The sequence below is a fragment of the Moschus berezovskii genome, chromosome 28 (genome assembly GCF_049115385.1).
Source record: "Moschus berezovskii isolate FMDL1 chromosome 28, NW_MosBer_1.0, whole genome shotgun sequence".
Classification (NCBI taxonomy): Eukaryota; Metazoa; Chordata; class Mammalia; order Artiodactyla; family Moschidae; genus Moschus; species Moschus berezovskii.
The window spans coordinates 6,122,479-6,147,975 of record NC_142487.1 but is presented as its reverse complement, the minus strand read 5'-3'; the positions used below and the strand labels follow the sequence as shown (position 1 = coordinate 6,147,975).

The 25,497-nt window shown below is 41.6% G+C and overlaps 1 protein-coding gene across 2 annotated transcripts in view; it reads left to right on the top strand.

Moving 5' to 3' along the window:
* The window catches only part of MYOM1 (myomesin 1), a 123,879-nt gene that overhangs the window by 25,718 nt on the left and 72,664 nt on the right, over positions 1-25,497 (top strand). For both annotated transcript variants that reach the window (XM_088833416.1, XM_055417149.2), the window contains exons 4-10: positions 2,608-2,839; positions 3,630-3,787; positions 13,742-13,834; positions 16,565-16,653; positions 16,768-16,830; positions 18,621-18,785; positions 20,731-20,892. In XM_088833416.1, the coding sequence (XP_088689542.1) occupies positions 2,608-2,839; positions 3,630-3,787; positions 13,742-13,834; positions 16,565-16,653; positions 16,768-16,830; positions 18,621-18,785; positions 20,731-20,892 (962 nt within the window). The remainder of the gene's footprint in view (positions 1-2,607; positions 2,840-3,629; positions 3,788-13,741; positions 13,835-16,564; positions 16,654-16,767; positions 16,831-18,620; positions 18,786-20,730; positions 20,893-25,497) is intronic.

Here is a 25,497-nt window from a genome sequence, read left to right as displayed (position 1 = left end):
AAGAAAGGTTAAAAGTATAAAATATTGGGTGAACTAAAAGAAAAAAATCAAATGATACATTTAGGTAGATTGGTTGCCAGTGTGGTTTTAATTATCATTCATTAGGAAGAAAAAAATCTTTAGATAACATAAACTAACTAAAAGCATTGCAGGCATAGCTTGAATACCTGGCTTATATTTGTTAAATATAAAATAGATTACTATTTATTTTGAGATAAAATTCAAACAAAATAATCACTAAGTCACCAGTCTGTGTAATGCCAAATTTCTGTTTATAGTATAAACAGTTTTGAATGATAATATATTCAAAGAAATCTTGAAAGGAGACTTGTCTAAGGCACCAAATTAAAGTTTAACAGAAACTTTCTGAGCCATCCCTGTTTATTTTCCTTTGAACGGAGATTATTCACAAAGCTAATGTGATGTTCAAAAAGAGGTCACCCTCTCCGGGCAAAAGCTATCAGGAAAATCAGTAGACAATAACTCGGTTGTGATTTTTGGTGACCTACTTCTGTTTCCCTGCATTTTCTCTTCCCATTGCTTTTTGATGGTTCCTTTCCCAACTGTTTCAGAGGCTGATGTCATAATTGCTGCAAACCTACTTAGGAAAGGGATAAACAATATTCTATTTTTAGCTTTTTATTTTATATCTTTGATTTTTTTATATCTGATTTTTTTAAACTGAACTTTACAGACAAACAGACTTACATTGTGAAGTATGCTTACCCAGACTTAGCTTCTTCACAGTTGGTTTAATAGCACTCATATTCCTTTTAGGAGATGACTAGGTTGGAGGAGAAAAGTATTTAATTTTGTGCTTAAAAAAAATCATTTAAAAGTCACGTCAGCTTAGCATTAACCTCTATGGCATGACTCTCCACCTGTGTGGGCACAAAGTGAAGCTTCCCACTCTCTCCAGTTTCTTTCTGCCCTTTTCTCACCAAACCATTTGGTTTCCTCCAGACCAGTGTCAAACAATTATTTACAGAATAAGCTGTGATAAATGAAAGTTTGAATAAAAAATTTATATTCTAGGTTTTATTTCCAGTTCTTCATTTTTTATATGGAGCCATCTCCTATATTCTATTACTGTGAAGATAACACTTCATAATGATGTTCATTAACATCTAAGAGAACGGGAAAGTAATGAACATTTGTTGAGTACCTGTTGTTTGCTGAAAGTCATTATAAGTGCATTACATATAAACCATCTTTCTAAGTCCTCCATTCAGCCCTGGAGAGGTATTAGTATGTCAATTTTTTGCACAAGGAAATCAAGGTACTTGTAATGGTTGAGCTGAGGGTCCCCCTAGGGCTGGCAAATGCAAATATAGTACATTTTTGGAGAATACAATTTCTTCTGGATGGCACTTGAAAATTCCACTTCTTACAATCTAGGTAGGGCTTCCCAGGTGACCCTAGTGGTAAAGATCCTGGCTGTCAATGCAGCAGACATAAAGGACATGGGTTTGATCCCTGGTTGGGAAGATCCCCTGAAGAAGAGCATAGCAACCACTCCAGTATTCTTGCCTGGACGGAGGAGCCTGGTGGGCTATAGTCCATAGGGTCGCAGAGAGTCAAAGACAACTGAAGCACTTGGCACATGTGCACAGTCTAAGTAGAGCTAACTCTATGTCAGCAATAGGTTTTAAATTGAGATAGAGGATTGGAAAGGTTTGAAATTTATTTAAAATTTTCAGTAGTGTGTTTTTGATGTTAGCATCATATTCTTGCTCTTAAACCCAGATTATAGCAGGGTTATCACTGACATGCACATATGCACTTACTTAAAGGCAAATGTCCCTGCTGTTCTGGGTCAAAATATATTTTTAAGTGTACTTGAGTTTTCCTAATTACAGTTGCCACCCTCTCCCCCACCCCTAACCCCCATGTCCTGTGGCATGTGGGATCTTCCTCGGGGTCAAACCCATGTCCCCTGCATTGGCAGGCTGATTCTTATCCACTGTACCACCAGGGTAGTCCCTCATAACCTTTATTATTTTGGAATGGAAACTGCTAGGCATAAAGATCACACACACATTTATAGCTTATTTATGCATGCAGCAGCTCTGGGTAATGCATTCCGTCATCTGAGTTACAGAATCCAGATAAAGCACACTAGTCATAAATCAGGATCCCAGTCACACAACTGTCTGTCATTTTACAGTGCTGTCTTTTCTAGAAGGAAGTCATAGATTAATATTTTATTACAGACTAAACTGTGTTTGAACACACTAAGGAAACCAAAGAAATTATGTTGGGCAAGTTATCTTACTTCTCTGTGCCTTGTTACCATATGTCTAAAGTAGAAAGGATACAATTTACTTCAAAGGGTTGTTGGGGGGGAAAAATGAGATAATTTATGCAAAAAGCACTTGGCAGAGCACCCTGGCCGTAATAGGTATTACTATTGTCATAATCATTTGTTAAGGTGAAGATCACGTCCATGTGTGAAAAGTTTGCTCCTATGGGCCGGTGTTTTGTATGTCAGGTTTTCCTTGGGCACAGTGTACAACATCTGAGGTCTGGTGCTTTGAACTTGGAAAACTTGGACAGTCTTATCACTGACATCCACAATAACCATATTTTGCTGTTATTTTATTTTAGCCAAGTGCATGTCAGTGGAATTACAGATACGGAAGAGCAAAGAATTAAAGAAGCTGCTGCTTACATAGCCCAGAGGAATCTCCTTGCTAGTGAGGAAGGCGTAACAGCCAGCAAGCAGTCCTCAGTATCTAAGCAGTCCATGTCCACGCTTCACCAGGAAGAGGCCTTTGAGAAGAAGTCAAGGAAAGTTGCCATTCGAGAAAAGGCGGAACACCTGTCACTGAAAAAAACGGTAAGAAAAGACAATTTAACATAACTTACAAAAGTATAAGTGCCACCACTACATATAAAATGGGCTTCCCTGGTGTATCAGACGGTAAAGAATCTGCCTGCAGCGCAGGAGACCTGGGTTCAATTCCTGGGTTGGGAAGATCCCCTGAAGAAGCGCATGGCAACCCACTCCAGTATTCTTGCCTGGAGAATCCTGTGGACAGAGACGCTAATAAGGACCTACCGTAGAGCACAGGGAACCCTACTTAATACTCTGTAATGACCTATATGGGAATAGAATCTAAGAGTGTTTACATGTATGTGTATAACTGATTCACTTTGCTGTGCAGCAGCAACTAATACAGCACTGTAAATCAACTATACTCCAATAAAAAGTAATCTTAAAAAAGTAGAAATGCATGTAACATCGTGCCTGTGTGCAATATAGATTAGCTTCAAATGAAGAAATGTGTGGTCTTGTGGAGAAACAACTAAAAAAAAAAGGGAAAAAGACATCAAAATGTATAGTTCAAAGAAAGACTTCATAGTTTTAAATTCTGTAAAATTTTAGGTTCTACAGAAATTAAAGTTCTTGAGAACCTTAAGAAATTCACCTTTGGAAAGTACAATATGTTGCTCAGGCTTAGAATGTTAAAAATTAAGTGATATGTCTATTTTTTAAAGGGTTGAGGGAAGTTCATTTGCTCCAAATACCAGAGTAAGACTCCAGATGAAAAAATGATCATTTTGATTTCTACATTTCATTTTTGTAGCACGTTACTTTGATTTCATGTCTTGATAATTTTTTTCAGTTAGAAGAAACTGAGGCATTTCATAAAAAGTTGAATGAAGATAATCTTCTCCATGCTCCTGAATTTGTCATTAAACCTCGTTCACATACTGTTTGGGAGAAAGAAAATGTAAAATTACACTGTTCTGTAGCCGGCTGGCCAGCACCTCGTCTCACATGGTACGCTATCTTTTTGAAAGCTTCTCATAGAATTGATTACTCAAAGTTAATTTTAAATCCTGTGAAAATATGTGGATTTATGAACATGCAAGAGTCAGTGAAAGCATCTGTAAGTTCGAGTAAGTTTTTTTAAATAGTGAAGAAAGAATACATGCATGGAAGGAAGAATGATTTTGCATCCATTATAATTTATTATGATACTTTATAATCCTCTTATACAAATGGGTCTTTATCTTATATAAAGTGTTAAAATTTAGTCACCATATTTATTTGGTAACATTTTGTGACGAAAAGCAATGCCACCTTTTAGAGAAATAAAGCCCAGAGGGTTTCATCTCTAGTCTTCATGTGAGCTGAGGTCCTAGTTTCTAAAGCCAAACAAAGAAGGGGATGGGACGGGGAGCTATTTCTAATATGAGGGCTGAAGAAACTTTCATTCCGTAAAGAAGAAGCTCCCCTTTTTTCTGTCCGTTATATATCCTATTGCAATTGTCAGTGACTTGGTAACCCCTAAAATCAGAACTCATATGGCATGAATGTCTGCCATGGAGAGCAGGAATCTGAAGAGGATTGTAAGCCAGTTTTAAAAGGTGTTTTCTGTCTTATTCTACAATGTGGGTATTTTGCATGCTACTTTCTTACCCTTGGGAGTGTGGTAAATGCCCTGTGTTGCAGTATAAACACTGCAGAGAATGGCACTGTTGCCCACAGGGCACCAGCTCCTTCTCCCTTTTCTGTCATTTCTAATGTTGTTTGGACACCTGGCTTACATTATGGAGGCTGACAAGATAAACCCTTACCTAAGGTTGTTCTTAAGGAGCAAGTGGTGAGTGTTTTTTTTTTTTTTAATTCACCTGTAATATCAACCTGCCTGTGATAAAATTGGATTTACATACAGTTTTTCTTGTACATAAACTTTTCCCAGGGTTCTTGAGTTTGAAAGTAAGAGAATGAAAAACAAAGCCAGTTCTGTATTACCAAGACAAATAATTTATAGTAAACAAAGATGAGAAGTGTAAGAACATATTTCAATGAAAATGAAGTTTAAAAAAATCAATTTCCAAGCTTTGAAAGTATGAGTATACTATAGTAAGCTGGGCCTCCTTGGTGGCTCAGTTGGTAAAGAATCTGCCTGCAATGTGGGAGACCTAGGTTCGATCCCTGCATTGGGAAGATCACTTGGAGAAGGAAATGGCCACCCCCTCCAGTATTCTGGACTATAGAGTCCATGGGGTTGGAAAGAGTTGGATACAACTGACAAACCTAATAAGCTAGGAATCCATTCATCTTTACCCCCTGCCTTTGTCTCTGCCTCTTAGGTTGCATCAGTTCAGTTCAGTTCAGTCGCTCAGTTGTGTCCGACTCTTTGCGACCCCATGAACCACAGCACGCCAGGCCTCCCTGTCTATCACCAACTCCTGGAGTTCACTCAAACTCACCTCCATCGAGTCGGTGATGCCATCCAGCCATCTCATTCTCTGTCGTCCCCTTCTCCTCCCGCCCCCAATCCTTCCCAGCATCAGAGTCTTTTCCAGTGAGTCAACTCATCGCATGAGGTGGCCAAAGTATTGCAGTTTCAGCTTTAGCATCAGTCCTTCCAATGGACACTCAGGATTGATCTCCTTTAGAATGGACTGGTTGGATCTCCTTGCAGTCCAAGGGACTCTCAAGAGTCTTCTCCAGCACCACAGTACAAAAGCATCAATTCTTCGGCGCTCAGCTTTCTTCACAGTCCAACTCTCACTTCCATACATGACCACTGGAAAAACCATAGCCTTGACTAGATGGACCTTTGTTGGCAAAGTAATGTCTCTGCTTTTTAATATACTATCTAGGTTGGTCATAACTTTCCTTCCAAGGAGTAAGCGTCTTTTAATTTCATGGCTGCAATCAGCATCCGCAGTGATTTTGGAGCCCCCCAAAATAATAGATTGGCCTATAAAAGGGACATTTCCTCTTAAAAACTGATTACTTTTTACCTCATAAAAAATTCAAACTTTCCTGTAGAAATTAATAAAGAGGGACTTCCCCAGTAGTCCAGTGATTAAGACTCTGCCTTCCAATACAGGGGATGTGGGTTTGATCCCTGGTTGAGGAGCTAAGATCCCAGAAGTTGTGTGGTGTGGCAAAAAAAAAAAGAAATACATAAAGAATAACAAATTTTAGCTCAAAGAAATATTACTTGATGAGTAAAATTCCTCATGTTTCATGAATTAAAATGTACTACTGGTAAATGAATAATTGGAGTCTTTAAGTAGATATATTTATTACACAGTGTCCTATCTCTGCTTTCCTGATTTTTAAATATCAGAGTTAAAGACGACTTTCAAAAGAATACAAAATGATGTCTAGGAGATAAATACTAATTTCTTAAGCATTTACTTATTCTGTGAGATACACAGTAACTAGAATACAAACATGCCGTGTACCACTGATGGTGTCACTAAGCCAGAGCGATGAGATTCCCCGAAGGCAGAGCTCAAATCCCATTGGAGGTTAAACTCCTCACATGGTGTTCTTGGGCTGAAAAAGGAGTGATTTAAAAACAAACAAAAAGATATAAACTCCACTGAAAAAATATGAGATGACTAAACTTGGCAACTCTTAAAATTCCAGTCAAATTTAAAAATAGAAATACTGTCAGTTTTTACTTATCCTCTCCAATGGGGCTGGGAGTATGATTAACCCCTCAAATCTTTCATGTTTGGCTTTGAAATATTTATTTCCTTAACATGTGAATTTTATGGCATCAGGGCTCATTTTAATCAAAGACAAAGGCACAGAGACAAGATCTGTCTCAGGAAGGACTGGACGGCTGTTCGTTGACTGGGACAAGCCTTCTCTAGTTCCCGCACCCCCTTCAGTGCTTGGAGAACACAAATCCATTCTGTTCAGAAATTCTTCCAGGAGGGACGAATCAGAGCACTTCACACAAAGCCCTGTTGCCTTACAAGTCAAGTGGGAAGTAAATATGAAAACAAAAGATCCAGTGGCCCACTAAGAAAATAGTTCACCTTCCTTTAGCAAGCAAGGTTTGCCCCTGGATAAAGCAGAAATTTGGACAATCAGCTAGCAGATAGCTAAGAACTGGCTCTGGCAATAGCTAAGGTCAGATCAAGGTTTTGTGGGGCAAAAGGGTTATACAATTTGAGGAGCATCCGTTATAAAAAAGATTATAAAGTTAGGCATGCATTAATCCATAAGGGGACCTGTGCTGATGAGAGACCCTGCAACTTCAACTTCACTAGTTTCAAGGTAAATCCACCTCTGGGAGTAAATTTCATGTGGAATGAATATATTAATACCTTCCTGGGTGTATTGCCTTAAAAAAAAATCATTGAATGAAGCTCTGATTTTCTTTGCAAGCTGCTGGTCCAGATTACACAATCTTTAGTGAGCATCCTCCCTCTCAACGAACAGGGAATCCACAACTCAAGCGAGAACCAAGATGTTGGTAATTAATTTGCTGGCCTTGATGTCTCTTTGGTACCAAGCTGCAGCCTCCTGGGCCTGACTGAGTACAAGTACGAGAGAAACCATTGAGAATGACCTTCCTGAATAGAAGAAGGTCAAGTACAGAAACAAGTTTCCAATGCTACTGTGGGCAGTTGTGCTGTCTCCACTTGAGCCTTTAGGTCCTAAGCCACATCTTTCAAAGTCATGTGTGCCCGGGGTCTGACTCCCTAAGACTCCTTTCCAAGGAACGTTCAGTTCCAGGTTTCCACTGACACCCTCAGGTCATGGAAATCCCTGAGGTTGAATAAATGATGTCAACATGCTGCAGCTGCTCTTCAGCCAGTCCCTGCATACTGACTAAATCTGGATGGAGTCTAGAGCGTACCTGGAGAGCGCTTACTGACAGGCGGGCCCATCACTCATCACCATCACTCATCAGGGCCAGGTGCAGAGATGCTGAGCAGCACTGCCCTATTCCAAGTTCACCTTCAGAGCAGAAGGAAGCCTGTGGGGCTTGGGTTCAGGAGAAAAGTTAGTTGCAGAAGACACAGTAGTGAAGCTGGCCATCCAGAAGAAGGGCTAGCCAACTTCCGAGAAGGAGAAATATATATGTGGTGAAAAACCAGTTGTTTAATTTAATAGGTTATATTTATATAATAACTTGTTTAATAGACAGTATATTGTTGTAAAGGGGGGAGGAAAAGCATTTATGTTTGTATCTTTATTACTTGCATAAAGAAGCTCTGGAAGGACATATAAGAACCTGAGGAGAACAGTTAGCTGTGGGGAGAAGCTGAGCAGAAGGCAGACAGGTATGAGAAAAGAGAATGTTCCCTGGACACCCCTATATTTTCTGATTCTTGGGTCATATGCTCACATTGCCTGGTCAGATTGTAAGAAGCTATATGAAATAGGGGAGAAAAGTTCTCTTTAAAAGAAAGAGAATTAAATTAGTTGTACCCCCTCTTTTTTTAGAGAGCCAGATTTAATTGCCTTTTGAGTCCAAAGTCTAGACTGATTTTTGTCAGTGGAAGTCGGGATTGTATAATCTGCAGGGAGGCTCACGCCGACTCCTGGAACAGTGTGCTGGTATCGTCACGTAACACGCATGCGTTCACACACTCAGTGTCCTTGTTTTCGGATTTGTATGTGGATCCTGGGCTACAGTCCATAGAGTTGCAGAGTCAAACGGAACTGGAGCAACTTAGCGCCTGAGTTAGGTCCTCATGCAAGACACTTAAAATACATATTTGAAATTCTTCACATTATCCCTGAAGTCATTGCCACTTCAGGGATAGTGTGAAGATAAATAGACACTTAAAGAAACTTGTCATTGAACATGATCATAGTTCAAAACCTCGGGATAAGATAGTATGAGAAATGTATTTTAGGAAGAGTCTGGAGATTTGGAAAAGTCTTATTTAATTTTTGCAAATTATGAGAATTCATAAATTCCGTAGCAGAATTAATGCATTGAATTTTTTACAAGATTAGGGTTATTCCCAATGTATTTAAATTTAGCAATTACTGCCGTATTATTGTCGGAGAGGGCAATGGCACCCCACTCCAGTACTCTTGCTTGGAAAATCCCATAGATGGAGGAGCCTGGTAGGCTGCAGTCCATGGGGTCGCTAAGAGTCAGACATGACTGAGCAACTTCACTTTCACTTTTCACTTTCATGCATTGGAGAAGGAAATGGCAACCCACTCCAGTATTCTTGCCTCGAGAATCCCAGGGACGGGGGACCCTGGTGGGCCGCCGTCTATGGGGTCGTGCAAAGTTGGACACGACTGAAGCAGCAGCAGCCGTGTTATTGTAGGAAAACAACCTGCATTTAAAATATTAAAAATTATTTATAATTACTTTTGAAGTACAAGGGTTTGGGATTTTATTTTAGATTTTTCTTATTTACATCCAAATTCTATGCTAATAGAAGAGTTCGCTCTCAGGTAACTGGTTTTTAAAGTGAGCAATGGCTGTTTGTTCAAAACAATAGGGTTGCATTCTAACCACACTTTTGGGGGAAGGGAATTCAACATGATATAGATCATTTTGGCAGCATTATTTGCTGACAAAGAAAAGAGTGAAGTGCTTTTGTTTGACCACACTTTACACCGCCAAAGAGCTTTCACTGTAACCCCTTGTTATCAAATTCAGCCTAGTATCCAGACAGACATTTGTTTAGGGAAATTAAGTGTGTATTTTACATACATATATGTAGAGTATTATTCTAGAAATAATGTGTAACGGAAATTCATTAACTAGTCGTTCATACACTTTACATGAAAATGATGAGGAAAAGGGTGTACATCTAAATACTCACAAGAATTTCAGAAACTTGACAAATAGTCCCAGGGTGTAGATTACTCTCTAAAATTAGCTGATGAGTGGCCAGTTTGGAATTTCACTTTCCAGAAATAACAAGCTGTGAAGTGTACACAGAGCAGGCCTCAAATTCTCCTTCTCTGCTCTGATTTGATACTGAAGACAGTCAATCACAAGTGGCTCTGAACCCGAGTGCCTTGCAAGGTGAATTCCTTGGAGAACAGATTTTAATAGCTTCCCCATTTAATCCTTGTCTGCTGCTTTAAAACAGGCGCTTCTTACACTGACATATAGGGTCCCAGTGGAGAGAAAATGTGTGTGTGTGTGTGTGAGAGAGAGAGAGAGAGAGAGCGAGAGCAAGAGAAATCTATTTCAAGCGGTCACATTAGAAAACTGGGAAAAAGGCATTGAGATACTAAGTCACACAGAACTGGAATAGCGGTCCCCAGATTCTGGGATCTAGTGCTTGATGATCTGAGGTGGTGCTGATGTAATAATAATAGAAATAAAGTGCACAATAAATGTAATGTGCTTAAATCATCCTGAAACCGTCCCCCGCCCCCTGGTCTGCGGAAAAATTTTTTTCTATGAAACTGGTCTCAGGTGCTGAAAGGTTGGAGACTGTTGGACCGAAGAACAGGGAAGGTGAAGCAAGCCTAAGAGCTGCAAATGCTATTTTAATTCAAACTTGATAGAAATATGAACATCATTTTTGGTCAGAAGCCAAATCAAGTGTCACTCAGTGGTTTGGTCAAGTAGCACTGGCCACACACATTTGGTGTCTTTTATATCTTATTATGTGGGGAAGAAATACTGCAAATACTCCAGCACAAAGAAAACTGAGCAAAAAGAAGCTTCTGAGTTGGGTGTGAAATGACCTAAACCGATTCAGTCAGGAGAACATGCTCATGATTAACGTGTTCGACCCTGTCATTCATCCAAACTAGGAATGTTCCAAATTAAGAGCAGCCAGCAGATAGCTTTTAACAGCCCATCTCTGATCAAACAGTCCTGTCCCCCTGGAGCCCTGTGGGGGGACAGCTGTCTGAGGCCATTTCTGGACTGTCAGAAACAGCTAGGAATGATAGGAATGATTCCCAAGGGTGGGGCAGAAGGCTGTGCCCCTACACCTGCTACACAGCTGTGATTCCTAAGCCAGTCCACCCTCCCGTTTCACATCCAAGGAAACCAAGACACAGCCTTAGCATACATTCTTCATCTGCACTAATTTTAAATTATCCATATCATGAAGGATGGATTTGTCAGAACTCTGTTCCTTTGCCAAAATTCAAGAAGGACAATTGAATTTTGATGTTACCCAATGACTCTATTCAGTCCAATTTAATAAACACTGCCTAATATTTTCCGAAGAATTGATGCTTTTGAACTGTGGTGTTGGAGAAGACTCTTAAGAGTCCCTTGGACTGCAAGGAGATCCAACCAGTCCATTCTAAGGGAGATCAGTGCTGGGTGTTCATTGGAAGGACTAATGCTAAAGCTGAAACTCCAATACTTTGGCCACCTCATGCGAAGAGTTGACTGACTGGAAAAGACTCTGATGCTGGGAGGGATTGGGGGCAGGAGGAGAAGGGGACGACAGAGAATGAGGTGGCTGGATGGCATCACCGACTCGATGGACATGAGTTTGAGTGAACTCCGGGAGTTGGTGATGGACAGGGAGGCCTGGTGTGCTGTGATTCACGGGGTCGCAAAGAGTCGGACACGACTGAGCAACTGAACTGAACTGAACTGAGTATTTTTATGGGATGGCTGCTTCCTTGAGAGTGGGAATAGAAGTCAATATGGATCAGACAGAATCCCCATCTTCGAGGCTCTCACGGTTAAGCAGAAGTGACACTTACCCAACCATAATTTGATTAACGTTATACCTTCCTGTTTGAACCAAGTAACACTGATACGAAGAGGCGGGAATGATGTTGTGTGGAATTTCAGGGAGGAGAGATTATTGAAGTGGCATTTGATCAGAACCTTGAAGGATGAGTTGGAGTTTTGCTAGATGGAGAATGGTGTATTTTCTAAAGTGTAGAAAAGGGTGCATTTTAGGGACATAGGGCATGAGTGTGACTGTGTGTGTGTGTGTGTGTGTGTGTGTGTACACAAGCTGGGGAGAGGAAAGGACTGGCTGAAGATTATTTCCTTTCTCTTTCCCTTTCTATAACTTTCCTTGCTCCCAAATATGCTTATAACCATGTCCAAAAATCTGAAAAAATAAAATGCAGCTAAATAGAGAATGGGGCTTCCCTGTTGGCTCAGTGGTAAAGAATCCACCTGCTTAGCAGGAGACGTGAGTTTGATCCCTGGGTTGGGACGATCCCCTGGAGAAGTTAATGGCAACACACTCCAGTATTCTTACCTGGAAAATCCCACAGAGGAACCTGGTGGGCTACAGTCCCTGTGGTGGCAAAGAGTTGGACATGACTTAGAGACTAAACAGTAACAACAAATAGAGAACAGTTGGAAAATGGAAGCATCCCATGTTGTCAGGAGCCAGAGCTCCTGGGTTCAGATCCCAGCTCTGCTGTTTTAGCTGTTGAAGCTGGGGCAGGCTACTTAACTGTTCTGTGCCTGGGTTTCTTCATCTGGAGAATGATGTTAAAAGTAGTAGCACTGGGAATTCCATGGTGGTCCAATGGCTGGGACTCTGAGCTCCCAATGCTCGGGGCCCAGATTCGCTCCCTGGTTGGGGAGCTAGACCTAGACCTCGTGTGCCACAGCTAAAGATACTGTATGCTGCAACTAAGAGCCAGTGCAGCCAAATAAAAATATATTTATATTCTTTAAAAAGTAGTGCAACCTTAGGTGGTTGTTGTGAGGATTGAATTTACTAACCTGGACATAAAGTACTTAGAGCCTTTCCCGACTCTCAGTAAAAACTCTGTTTCTATTATGGTTATTAGCATTATTTGTGATAACTATGTACATGAAGTGGAATGTCTGAAAAGGAAACAAATGAAATTTAGCTCCCCTTTGGGGCAGAAAATGGCTTAAGCAGAAAAGCTAGGCCCAGCACCATAGCTACTGGCTACTGAGAACATGAGGCTTCCCCGGTGGCTCAGACAGTAAAGAATCCTCCTGTCAGTGCAGGAGCTGAAGGAGACATGGGTCCGATCCCTGGGTGGGAAATGTCAACCTACTCCAGTATTCTTGCCTGGAGAATCCATGGACAGAGGAACCTGGCTGGCTATAGTCAGTGGGGTTGCAAAGAGCTGGACACGACTGAACGACTGAGCACACACTGAGAACATGAGGGAGTGGTGATGAATCAAGGTGCAGACTCAGGGGCCAGTGTCTCAGGAGGGGCTCCTCCAGGGAGCCCCTGCCTCTCAAGACTGAAAGGCTTCGCCAGGGATCAGCAGTCAGAAAAAGGGACTCTTTCAGCTTCTATTTATCAGTAGTTTTCTTTCATGACTGATATTCTGAGTTCTTCCAAGCTGAGAGCTATGTTTGCTCATGACAGAATAAAATAAATACAATGAGCTTTCAATGCAATGACAAGGTTTTGAACAATGTGCAGGAATGTCAGTGGGAAGGATGTTTTGCTTTCATCCTACACAGACAGCCAACAAAAAACCCACTCAACGCCTTCCTCTCTGTTGTGTCAACAATGGTCGTCTTTCTTTTCATTTTTAAGATCATCTATTGAAGTATAATATGTACACAAAATAGTGTGGTATGGCATATAAATGTAGAACTTTGATGAATTTTTGTAGACCACCTACACCCAGGTAAGAAGCACCAAAATCAAGAAACCAAACATTATCAGCACCCAAGGGACTGCCTTCATCCCTGCCCCTTGCCCTGAGTTCTAGCAGCATTAATTGATGCTTTGTTTTGTACTTTACGTAAAAACAATCATTATACTCTTTTGTATCTGGCTCTTTCCACTCAAAATTATGTACGCAGGATTCAAACACAAGGTTGTGAATGGCCAACTTCTTGAATGTAATTTTTGTAATGGAGGAGGGAAGCACATTCATCAGGAAAGTTTATGATACTTGTAATGAATTTTATTTGCATTTATTGAGCAGACTCTGCTACTGACCTCTGTGCTATGTCTACAGATGTTTTTCCAAGAAGAACAATTGTGTGTGTGTTAATCATGAAGCTGTTTACACCTCAGCTTACTTCACCTCATTTCCGTTGTCTAATAGGTATAAAAACCAGGTGCCAATAAATGTCCAGGCACATCCTGGAAAGTATATCATCGAAAGCCGATATGGAATGCACACTCTGGAGATAAATGCGTAAGAAACATCATGGTCTGTGTATGTTGCCCGACAGTTGCTTGGCGGGGGGTTCTCCGCTCTTCCTCCCTACGCAGTGGTATCAGGATGGGGGACAGTCCCAAGTATTGCGTCTCTTGGTGCACACCTGTGAGTGATAATCGTGACATTCTTACCAAGCCCATGTTACTGCCCAAACTGATCTTTTGTATGTAGTCAAAGATGATGAGGAAAAATTCACTTGTATCTATTTAACCTTTTGTATGGGCTTCCCAGGGGCTCAGTGTTAAAGAATCTGCCTGCCAATGCAGATGACTCAAGTATGATCTCTACATTGGGAGGAAATGGTAATCCTCTCCAGTAGTCTTGCTGAGAAAATCCCATAGACAGAAGAGCCTGACGGGCTACAGTCTATGGAGTCGCAAAGAATCGGACACGACTGAGCAACTCAACAACAATCCTTTTATGTACTTGAGAGTTCTTCTCAGGTATTAGCAAGAAAAATAAGTTGCAAAATAGCCATTTATATTCAGCTGTCTTCTCAGAGTCCCAAATCTGCACCAGCATTATACACATTTGCCTTTAATCAATATAGGCCAATGAAGTTTGAGGTGGGTGACACTGAATGTAAGCTGGACCTAGAGAAGTTGTTTTTTCCTTCAGCTAACCAGAAACTGCGTGGAAACTATGTGCCCATTCTGTCAACCTGTAGATGGATGCAGGGCCTGACATTGGGATGTTTGCAAAGCAAATCAACAGCAAAAATTTTAAAGCAGAATCCACATCAAAGTTTCTAGGTCTTCAAAGGGATATCATGTCTTCTAACATGGTTTTGAAATCCAAGCCTACTAATGTGGATGAAGAAGTTACACAAGTTCCCAGTATTTCCGATTCAAATAAAACCATGACATGCTGCAAAGTCAAAGTAGAATTTAAGTCATTCTAATCTCAGGAGATATATAGCTTTCTCAGATCAGAGAGGTTGGCACAGGTCATACTTGGCTTCAAGCAGAACCCTGGGACCCTGGGATGATCGCCAAGCAGGGACCCCTTCCTAAAGACCCATCCGTTCTATCAGTTGATGATTCAACCAAGTCGGCAGCAAGCTGTGTGGTGGCTTTATAATTGAATAACAATGAAAGAAGCAACCATATTGACCCACCTGGGATTCTATTTATGTCTGTAAGATTTCAACAAGAACTAAAATGTCATCTATGAAACTAAAGAACAGTGAAGAACACAAGCCCTGGTAGTGATCAAACAGCTTGCTTTGAAATTTTAGCCTGTTCATCTCTGCATGAGAGCCTTCTCTCTCTAAAGTGAAAGTGAAAGTCACTCAGTCGAGTAGACTCTTTGCTACCCCATGGACTGTAGCCCTCCAAGCCTCTCTGTCCATGGAATTCTCCAGGCCAGAATACTGGAGTGGGTAGCCATTCCCTTCTCCAGGGGATCTTCCCAACCCAGGGATTGAACCCAGGTCTCCCAAGAGATCCTTATGTCTGCATAACTTAGAGGAACTTCCAAATGGCACTTCTTGTATTGTGTTGTGGGCCTGAACATTAGTAGAATTGAGGGATAGATAACTTGTTTGTAATTTGAGGCTAAAACACAGAACCACACATTAGACAAACCTGAATCCGTTTGGGCGTCTATAAGGAGAGGCTGTTTCTTTGTCTCTCCATCACACTATTACAGCCAGACTGAAACCCATCCTGAGAGAGGCCCCTCCAGGTCTTCCCTGCTACAAAGGTACATGACCAGACATTTTCTGCCCAGATACAACTTTAAACCAATTTTTCATCACACTGTTCATGCTCTTATACACTCAACGCTTCGTTGGCTTTTATTTTTGGACATTTTAAATTAACTCAAGCTAGTACTCTTGCCTGGAAAATCCCATGAACGGAGGAGCCTGGCAGGCTATAGTCCATGGGGTCGCTAAGAGTCGGACACGACTGAGCAACTGCACTTTCATATTCACTTTCATGCATTGGAGAAGGAAATGGCAACCCACTCCAGTGTTCTTGCCTGGAGAATCCCAGGGACGGGAGCCTGGTGGGCTGCCGTCTATGGGGTCGCACAGAGTCGGACACGACTGAAGCGATTTAGCAGCAGCAGCAGCTGCAGCAGGGTCATGGTAGACTATAGCTGTTGGTAGGTAGATCTATTGGCCTATGTAAAATCCCACAGGGAACTTGATCAGAAAATGTAGCTTTGTCAAGAGTCCCAAAGAGTGGTGTGTTAACCGATGACGTGCTATGTGTTATGTTAGCAAAGAGATCCTTGACAAAACAGTTAGGAGTTACATCGGCCTGCCTTATCTGTAGAGATGGAACCCATGGGTACTGAGGCCTCAGCATACTACTCCATTTTACTTAAAAACAGGGGTCCCCAGTCCCCCAGCTGAGGACCAGTACCTGTCCTGTTCCACGGTTGTTAGGATCGGGGTGGCACAGCAGGAGGTGAGCGGTGGGCAAATGAACTAAGCTTCATCTGCTGCTTCCCATCACTTTCATTGCTGCCTGAACCAATAGCCCCCTGCCTCTGCCTGTGCCCCGTCCCTGGAAAAATTGTCTTCCATGAAACTGGTCCCTGGTGCCAAAAAGGTTGGGGACCACTGACTTAAGGGACTTGAGCCTCCTTGGATTTTGTTATCCACGGGGGTCCTGGAACCAGTCCCCTGCAGACACTGAGAGACAACTGTACCAGGAGTGTCACTGGACCAGGCACTCATCCCATCCGTTCTTTCAGGTGTGATTTTGAAGACACGGCTCAGTACCGGGCCTCGGCGATGAATGCCAAAGGAGAACTTTCAGCATATGCTTCGGTTGTGGTAAAGAGTAGGTTTGCTGGACTTGTTTCATTCACAGTGTATTTTTTAAAAATTTATTCTCACTGCTAACATAAAAACAGGTCAAGAAGCAGTTGTCAAGAATTACTGCTTTCTTTTCTAGGATACAAGGGAGAGTTTGATGACACTCGCTTCCATTCCGGGGCTTCCACCTTGCCCCTCAGCTGTAAGTCTGAAAATATTTTTGCTGTGTCATCTCTGTACAATACTGTCTAATAAGCTATTCCATAACACTGAAATAAATGCAGGTGGAGAATCCCAGGGACAGGGGAGCCTGGTGGGCTTCCGTCTATGGGGTCGGACAGAGTCGGACACGACTGAAGCGACTTAGCAGCAGCAGCAGCAGCATACTAAGTCATTTCAGTTCTGTCCGACTCTTTGTGACCCATGGACTGTAGCCCACCAGGTTCCTCTGTCCATGGGATTCTCTGAGCAAGAATACTGGAGTGGGTTGCCATGCCTTCCTCCAGGGGATCTTCCTGACCCAGGGATGGAGCTCATGTCTCTTCCATCTCCTGCACTGGCAGATGGATTCTTTATCACTAGCGCCACCTGGGAAGCCCAAAATAAATGCATAGTCTATATTATAATATGTGCTAATATGTATCTAATGGGTTTCGCAAATGGCACTAGTGGTAAAGAACCTGCCTGTCAGTGCAGGAGACATAAGAGACATGGGTTCAATCCCTGGGTGGGGAAGATCCTCTGGAGGAAGGCATTTGCAACCCATTTCAGTATTTTTGCCCAGAGAATCCCATGGACAGAGGAGCCTGGCGGGCTATAGTCCATAGGGTCACAAAGAATTGGACATGACTGAAGTGATTTAGCACATGTACGTAATACTACCTGTAGTTAGATTTATTTTTTAATATTCTTTGGCTAATGTATTCTCCTTCTGCTTATAATGGCTTTATTCTGGTTTTATAAAAGCCTGGATATGATGGGCTAAAAATGACAAATGCTTTTAAGTCTTCCTTTCCTTAAACTGAGAAAAATCATTACACAAACCTGCCGTATGACTTAACCACACACACACACATACACAGAGTCTAGACTGTATCAGGGCAGTCTTACTCATCCTTATATATCCAGTGTAGCATCATATCCTTAAGAAGTCTCTGTCGGCCCCCCACTGTACCCCAGCCCCCACCTACTTAGGTTTTGTGTCCGGGTGAGGCTGTGACACCTCTATAAGGGCATCTGCTCACTGGACACTAATTGTTAACTGTTTGCTCCCACTGACCCATGAGCCACTTGAAGGCTAGCCTGGACCTTTTATCTCTGGACCCCAGCACCTGATGCAGAGTAGTATTTGATGATGAATGAATAAATACATACACTAACTTACAAAATGCAATGTGTAATGAGGTCTAAGTGTGGTTTAATAACAAATTATTAGTATTCTGATCTGTAGTAATTTATAAATTTGTGAACTTCGATCTTGTCATCTGCATCAGAACTTCTTTTCATGGGAAGCAATAAAAGTAAAACGCTTGTGGTTCTTCAGTAAGTAGATGGTGACACTGTTCGGACTGGAAATGGTAGTCAAGCCCCAAATTCTTATTTTCCAAACATTAAACAATAAGTGGTCATTTTGAAAATGGTTATGGAAATTCTTACTCATGGGTCAGTTTTTCACTTAACTGATTGGCTTGATGTCTCCCCATACTTCATAGAATGGCTGCTAATTTTAATATTCCTAGTTGTAATCATTGGTATCAGTACCATGCACGAGGAGTCCTGGGTGGGAGTGAGGAGAAATATATCCAAAATCAAGTCCTTCTCTTGTCATTTGATTTATATTGAGATACAATAATAGCTGGAAAATTTGAAACTATGATCTATAAATCATTTGGTAGGTTTGTTGTGATTGCTTTTGGCCTGTGCTCATTAAAATGCTTATGTCTCTTTGATGAGAAAAAATAAATTACTGATGTTTGTTTCTGTTGTGACCAGTTGCCGTGACCCCTTACGGTTACGCGTCCAGGTTTGAGATCCACTTTGATGACAAGTTTGAAGTGTCTTTCGGGAGAGAAGGCGAGACATTGAGTCTGGGCTGCCGTGTAGTTATCACCCCTGAAATTAAACATTTCCAGCCGGAGATCCAGTGGTACCGAAATGGTGAGCCTTAATGATGAATTCTCACTGAGACTCATATCCGCAGAAGGTCACAGACTGGACTTGGTCCACAAAGCATGAATGTCTGTAGACTGCAGCTCTGTTTACCAGAACCAGCAGACACTAGATAGTAGAGGAGATAACATACTGGGTATTACAAACGTTTTTACACGTTTTAGAGTAGCAGAACTTTTACAGCATGTTTGTGGAGATCATAATTTCTTATCACCAAATAATAGAGGGAAAGGATTACAAAAAATGTATTTTCAATTTACAAGTTTGATATGTATTCATTTTGTAAGTTAATTTTATTTGGCGAGATAAAGTGAGATCCAGTGAAGTCCTGTTGGTTCCCAGGCACTGTGGGTGGTAGTCAAGTGCCCACCACGCAGCTGGCCTAAACTTCAGTGTCCATGTGGGCACCAGGCAGGCTGGCTATCGTGAAGTGGCGGCTGGGGCCAGGACCTGTGCCCGGAGTGAAGCCACTACTGCTGCAGTGGTGCTGCCAGTGGTGGCGGCAGCAGTGCTGCTGGAATGGTCCTTGAGGAGAGAGAGACCCAACCAGATGCAGCCTGGGAGCCCCCAGTGGAGCCCAGATCCCCTGTCCATCTCCAGGACCCGTCTTTGTGGGATCCGCACAAACATGAACTTCCTGTTCTGAGCACCGTGACAGGAACTGCCAACAATCACACAGTAAACTTTGTCTGTAAAACATTACAAAATAAAAGCATGTATACAGACAGTGTGGTAAGGCACATAAGGCAGTTGTTAGAATTCTTCTGAGTTTGGATTCTCTGTTTATGAAAACTGCCACAGCATTGCAAAGCAAATATTCACAGGCTTGAAAATAAAAATTAAATTTAAAGATCGCCACAGTCAGTGAAAATGAACACTATTTCCATACAAAACGTTGGATGAAGCAGTTGTTAACAAGAAAGATATTTTTTAAAGTAATTTTTCTCATAATCAAAGGTACAGTAAGAAAATGTATAAATAGGCATTTAAATTATATACAAATCATGAAGTCATTTTCTTTTTTTGTATGATCACAAGTTATAGGACATGTAAGAGGAAACATTAAGATGCCATTATGTAAATATACATTTAAAATTAAATTTAGACTTACATGAAACTATTTGTATAAGGAGTTAAATCTTTTTAGAAAAAATTGTTCCTCAAGAATTGCCAGCTCTAGAGTACAAAAATTTATATTTTAAAATAGTTTATCAGAGGATTAACCTAATGTTAATTTTATAACCATAACTATAATTGTATATAGTATAAAACTGTATAATACTGTAACTACATAGCACTCTTGGCAGGATTAATAGTTGCATCAGCAAAAAGATCTTTCTTAAAATATAATAAATCAAAACTTATTTGTGACTTTGCATTTGCAAAGACTGAATGATGTTACTTTCAATTTTATTAATTTAAAATAAAGTTGCTAAAAGAATAAATTTGATGGCCTAATAACTGAGGTTGCAAAAAAAAAGTCAAAAATTCTGTATTATCAATCAATATATCACAAAATATTGTTTAGTATGTAAGAACTATGGCATGAAAATAATTATTTTTTGCAATTTGTATTACCCTATTATATTTTATAAACTATTTTTAGAGGAAAAAGTTTTATATTTTAGTTCCTTAGCTGTATTTTTTTCTTCTGCTTTTTGAGCCAGGAGCCTTGCAATTTCATTTTGCAGTGAGCCTTCCAGATGATATAGCTGGCCGTGGTTCCCTCACTTCTGGTCTAGCATTTTAGCCAACATAAATACGGCAGTGAGTCAAAGCCCTGCAGACTTCCTCTAATAGTCAGATAGCTTTCAATGTAGAAGAAGAGGAATAAAGAGAGAGAGATGGGGAGAGGAGCGAGTTGAGGGGAGGGAGGAAGAAGATAGTAATGGAGAAAGAAATCAGTAAATTTGTTTACATTTTCTCCCCCCAGGAGCACCTGTTTCTCCATCAAAATGGGTGCAAACACATTGGAGTGGAGATCGGGCAACGCTAACATTTTCTCATCTCAATAAGGAAGACGAAGGCCTCTACACAGTTCGTGCGCGAATGGGAGAATATTATGAACAGTACAGTGCTTACGTCTTTGTTCGAGGTAAGGCCTAGCAAAAAACAGAACATCTGAGAATATTTAAAACACTGAGTCCGTATCAATCTATCCAAACATATTTTGGGTATCGATGAAGGAACTGTTTGAAAATTCCTTCTGGGACCTCCCTGGTGGCCCAGTATTCAGGACTCAGTGCTTCCCCTGCTGGGGTACCAGGGGTCAATCCTTGGTCTGAGAGCTATGATCCCGAAAGCCACATGGTGCAGCAAAAAAAATTAAAAAATTCTCCCAGATGATGTAGCACAAGGATGTTAGCATCCAGTAAAATTAGAATGGAAGTGAAAAGGTTAACCCTATAAGCACCAACCTGAAGGTGACCAGTTTCCAGACTGTGCTGTTGTCCCCAGTGTCAGTACTTTCCTCTTCTTCAATGAGCCACCAGGGCAGTCCTCAGCCAGTGTTTGAGAGGCTACGTCCTGATGATGTGAACGAAGAGTCACCTCGGTTTAAAGAAGGAACAATAAAATAGCATTGGGGATTCACTCTTGATCTGTTTTGGAGAGCAAATTTATTATTTCATTCCAGGCCTTCTCTTACAGCTTTAACGAACTAGGAAGCAAGATGCTACAACTGAATCTTTAAGATGAGTTATGATTGTTGATTTTAGGAGTCTTTCTTTTCTCAGCAGTGTCTTGAATGAATAGGGTATGTACAAGTGGAAATGTTCTTGATACATGAGATCTGAGCACACTTGTAAGACCATGAACATGTGCTAGTCACAAGAGCAGTGCTCTGTGTTCTTTTATGTGACTGTCAGTCAGGTGTGGCCACACGAGTAGACAGAGGAGGGGCTCAGGGAAATAGAGTGTATCACACTTACAGGTCCGGAGAACCACACCAGGCCACATGGGGAGGCAGCCACACTGCTTTGTCAGGAGGCAGAAGGGTCAGAGGGGAGGGCTTGGACCACAGTCTTTACTGGATTTTCTGTGAAAAGGCAAGGCGGGATGGGATACACAATTCAGGATCGGCTAGTGTGAGCAGTTTCAGTGGCCCCTAACCTGTAGGGGTCGTGCCTGGATGTCTGGTGCCTGGTGTTGAGATAGTTAAGTCAGAGGAATATTTCCTCCTGGGGTACATGGCTGGATGAAGGAGGTCAGTTCAGTTCAGTTCAGTTCAGTTGCTCAGTCATGTCCGACTCTTTGCGACCCCATGAATCACAGCACGCCAGGCCTCCCTGTCCATTACCAACTCCCAGAGTTCACTCAAACTCACGTCCATCGAGTCGGTGATGCCATCCAGCCATCTCATTCTCTGTCATCCCCTTCTCCTCCCGCCCCCAATCCATCCCAGCATCAGAGTCTTTTCCAGTGAGTCAACTCTTCGCATGAGGTGGCCAAAGTATTGGAGTTTCAGCTTTAGCATCAGTCCTTCCAATGAACACCCAGGATTGATCTCCTTTAGGATGGATTGGTTGGATCTCCTTGCAGTCCGAGGGACTCTCAAGAGTCTTCTCCAACACCACAGTTCAAAAGCATCAATTCTTCCGCGCTCAGCTTTCTTCACAGTCCAACTCTCACATCCATACATGACCACTGGAAAAACCATAGCCTTGACTAGACGGACCTTTGTTGGCAAAGTAATGTCTCTGCTTTTTAATATGCTGTCTAGGTTGGTCATAACTTTTCTTCCAAGGAGTAAATGTCTTTTTATTTCATGGCTGCAGTCACCATCTGCAGTGATTTTGGAGCCCCAGAAAATAAAGTTTGCCACTGTTTCCACTGTTTCTCCATCTATTTGCCATGAAGTGATGGGACCAGATGCCACGATCTTTGTTTTCTGAATGTTGAGCTTTAAGCCAACTTTTTCACTCTCCTCTTTCACTTTCATCAAGAGGCTCTTCAGTTCTTCTTCACTTTCTGCCATAAGGGTGGTGTCATCTGCGTATCTGAGGTTATTGATATTTCTCCCGGCAATCTTGATTCCAGCTTGTGCTTCTTCCAGCCCAGCGTTCCTCATGATGTACTCTGCATATAAGTTAAATAAGCAAGGTGACAATATACAGCCTTGACATATTCCTTCTCCTCTTTGGAACCAATCTGTTGTTCCATGTCCGGTTGTAACTGTTGCTTCCTGACCTGCATATAGGTTTCTCAAGGGGCAGGTCAGGTGGTCTGGTATTCCCATCTCTTTCAGAATTTTCCACAGTTTATTGTGATCCACAGAGTCAAAGTCTTTGGTATAGTCAATAAAGCAAAAATAGATGTTTTTCTGGAACTCTCTTGCTTTTTTGATGATTGAACAGATGTTGGCAATTTGATCTCTGGTTCCTCTGCCTTTTCTAAGTCCAGCTTGAACATCTGGGAGTTCACGGTTCATGTATCGTTGAAGCCTGGCTTGGAGAATTTTGAGCATTACTTTGCTAGTGTTTGAGATGACCTTTTCCAGTCCTGTGGCCAGTTTCCAAAGGAGTCAAAGGTTCACAAAATGTTAGGATTCCCCTTAATTTTAAGATGCAGAAACTAAAGCTCAGCAAAGTAAATTGATTTCCCAAAAGCCTTACGGACTTCACAGGTTACACTAGTGGTAAAGAACCTGCCTGCCAATGAAAACGAAGTAAGAGACGCAGGTTCGATCCCTGGGTCGGGAAGATCCCCTGAAGAAGGGAATGGCAACCCACTCCAGTACTCTTGCCTGGAGAATCCCATGGACAGAGGAGCCTGGTGGGCTGCAGTCCATGGGGTTGCAAAGAGTCAGACACGACTGAAGCGACTTAGCATGCATGCAGAAACCTCGCAGTTATTTAGAAGCAGAAGTGGTACTAAGATGCAGGTCTTCTGGTGGCTAACCCAGGATTTTAGTTAGGGACTAGGCTAAACTGCTGAAATGGAACTTAAAAACAAAAAGTTTATTTCTGTCCTGTGTCCATTAATGTAGAAGGGTGGTCCAGATGGTCCTGCTCAAAGCATTCGTTCAGAATCCCGAGTCCCATCTGTGTTGCTGCTCCCAGGCCAGCCTGTGGGAGGGGAGATGCAGAGATGCACGCAGCACTTCTTCGTGGTGAACATACCTCCATGTGTGTTGGGGAGCTGGGGTGATGAAGTTCTAGCTGGACAGCATATTACCCGTGGAAGCGCAAGGGTTCCAGCACCAAAAGGCAACAGGAGGAGTGGACACTAGGGACGGTCAGCAATCTACACCACAGCAGTACTGAGCAGTAATAAATGATCATCGGATTCTGCCTCAGATCAGCAACTGATAAAGATACATGAATATCTCTACCAACTGAAAACCGGGCATTTTGGGAAAAGTCAGATCTTGCGAGGGGAAAAAGGGGGTAACCTTCTGGGTCATTTGCAGTGAAAATGGACACATTGGAAGTTATCAGCAAGTGTATTTATTTAACCACCTTGAGAGTCCTGGCCAGATGAGAGCTGAATAAGCAAACAGAGTCTTTGCCTCTGCTCTCAAGTGTCTTACCTGAATTAGAGTCTCTCTGGTGACTCAGAAAGCACTGAGTTATGCCTTGAGGATTCCCTCTGTGTTCTTTTCCTGGGAGCTCAGACACAGCCCAGGGTCTCCTCAACATTTCTCAGTGGCCGCACCATGGTCATGGTCCTTTGCAGGCTGAGGCCAAATTTCACATTAGTAACCACAGACAGGTGGAAGGACTGAAGTTTATTATTAAGCTGGTCTTCATAGCCACCAAATAAAGGAAGATTCTAAAATGTATCAGATGTTGATGTGAGAGAATTGAGAAGATTCATGGAAAGATGAAATTGCAAAGATGAGTCTCAGAAATCGAGTTGTGAATTGAACTTTTAGAAGACGATTTCTCTTGTAAGTTTATTTTAAATGCTATAGTTTGGATTCTTTTAAAAAATCTTTGTTGAGATATAATTACACACCATAAGAGTCAACCATGCTAAGCGGACAGTGCTTTTTGGAATATTTATGGCACTGTGCACCACCAGCCCCCCATCTACAATCCAGCTATAGAACATTCCCATCACCTCGCACCCCACCCAAGATATTTCTTATGTCCCTTCCCCACTCTCATTCCCAGTCTAGCCCCCAAGCAGTCACTAATCTACTCTCTGTCACTATAGACTTTCTTTTCTAAACATTTCTGAATATGTGATCTTTCACTTTTGTCTTTTTTTTTCCATTGGGCATATGTTCTGAGGTTTTTTTACGATGGTTGTTTACTTCCTTTTATTGCTGACTAAACATGCTTCATTTTGTGTGTCTGTTCACCAGTTGATAGACAATTGGATTGTTTCTGCTCTCTGATTACTCTGAATAGTGTTGCTATGAAGATTTCTATTCATATTCATTGACCTGGGCTTTCATTTCTCTTGGTTAGATAGCTACCACTGGAATTGCTGAGTTGTATGTTAAATTTGTGTTTGATTTTTTGAGAAACAGCTAGAGTGTTTTGAATGACATTTTACGTGTTTTTTTTTTTTTTTTAACTTTGAGCTACTTGAAGCCATTTCCATGCATTTTTTTTAGAGCTCTGGTATTTTGTTGCTTAGGAAATAGCTTCTGAACCAGAATGATCAGTGCAGAAAGCACCATATGTCAGCAGAAACACATTCCAGAGATGTACACTTTTGGCCAGGGTTTTATTACCTAGATACTACATGT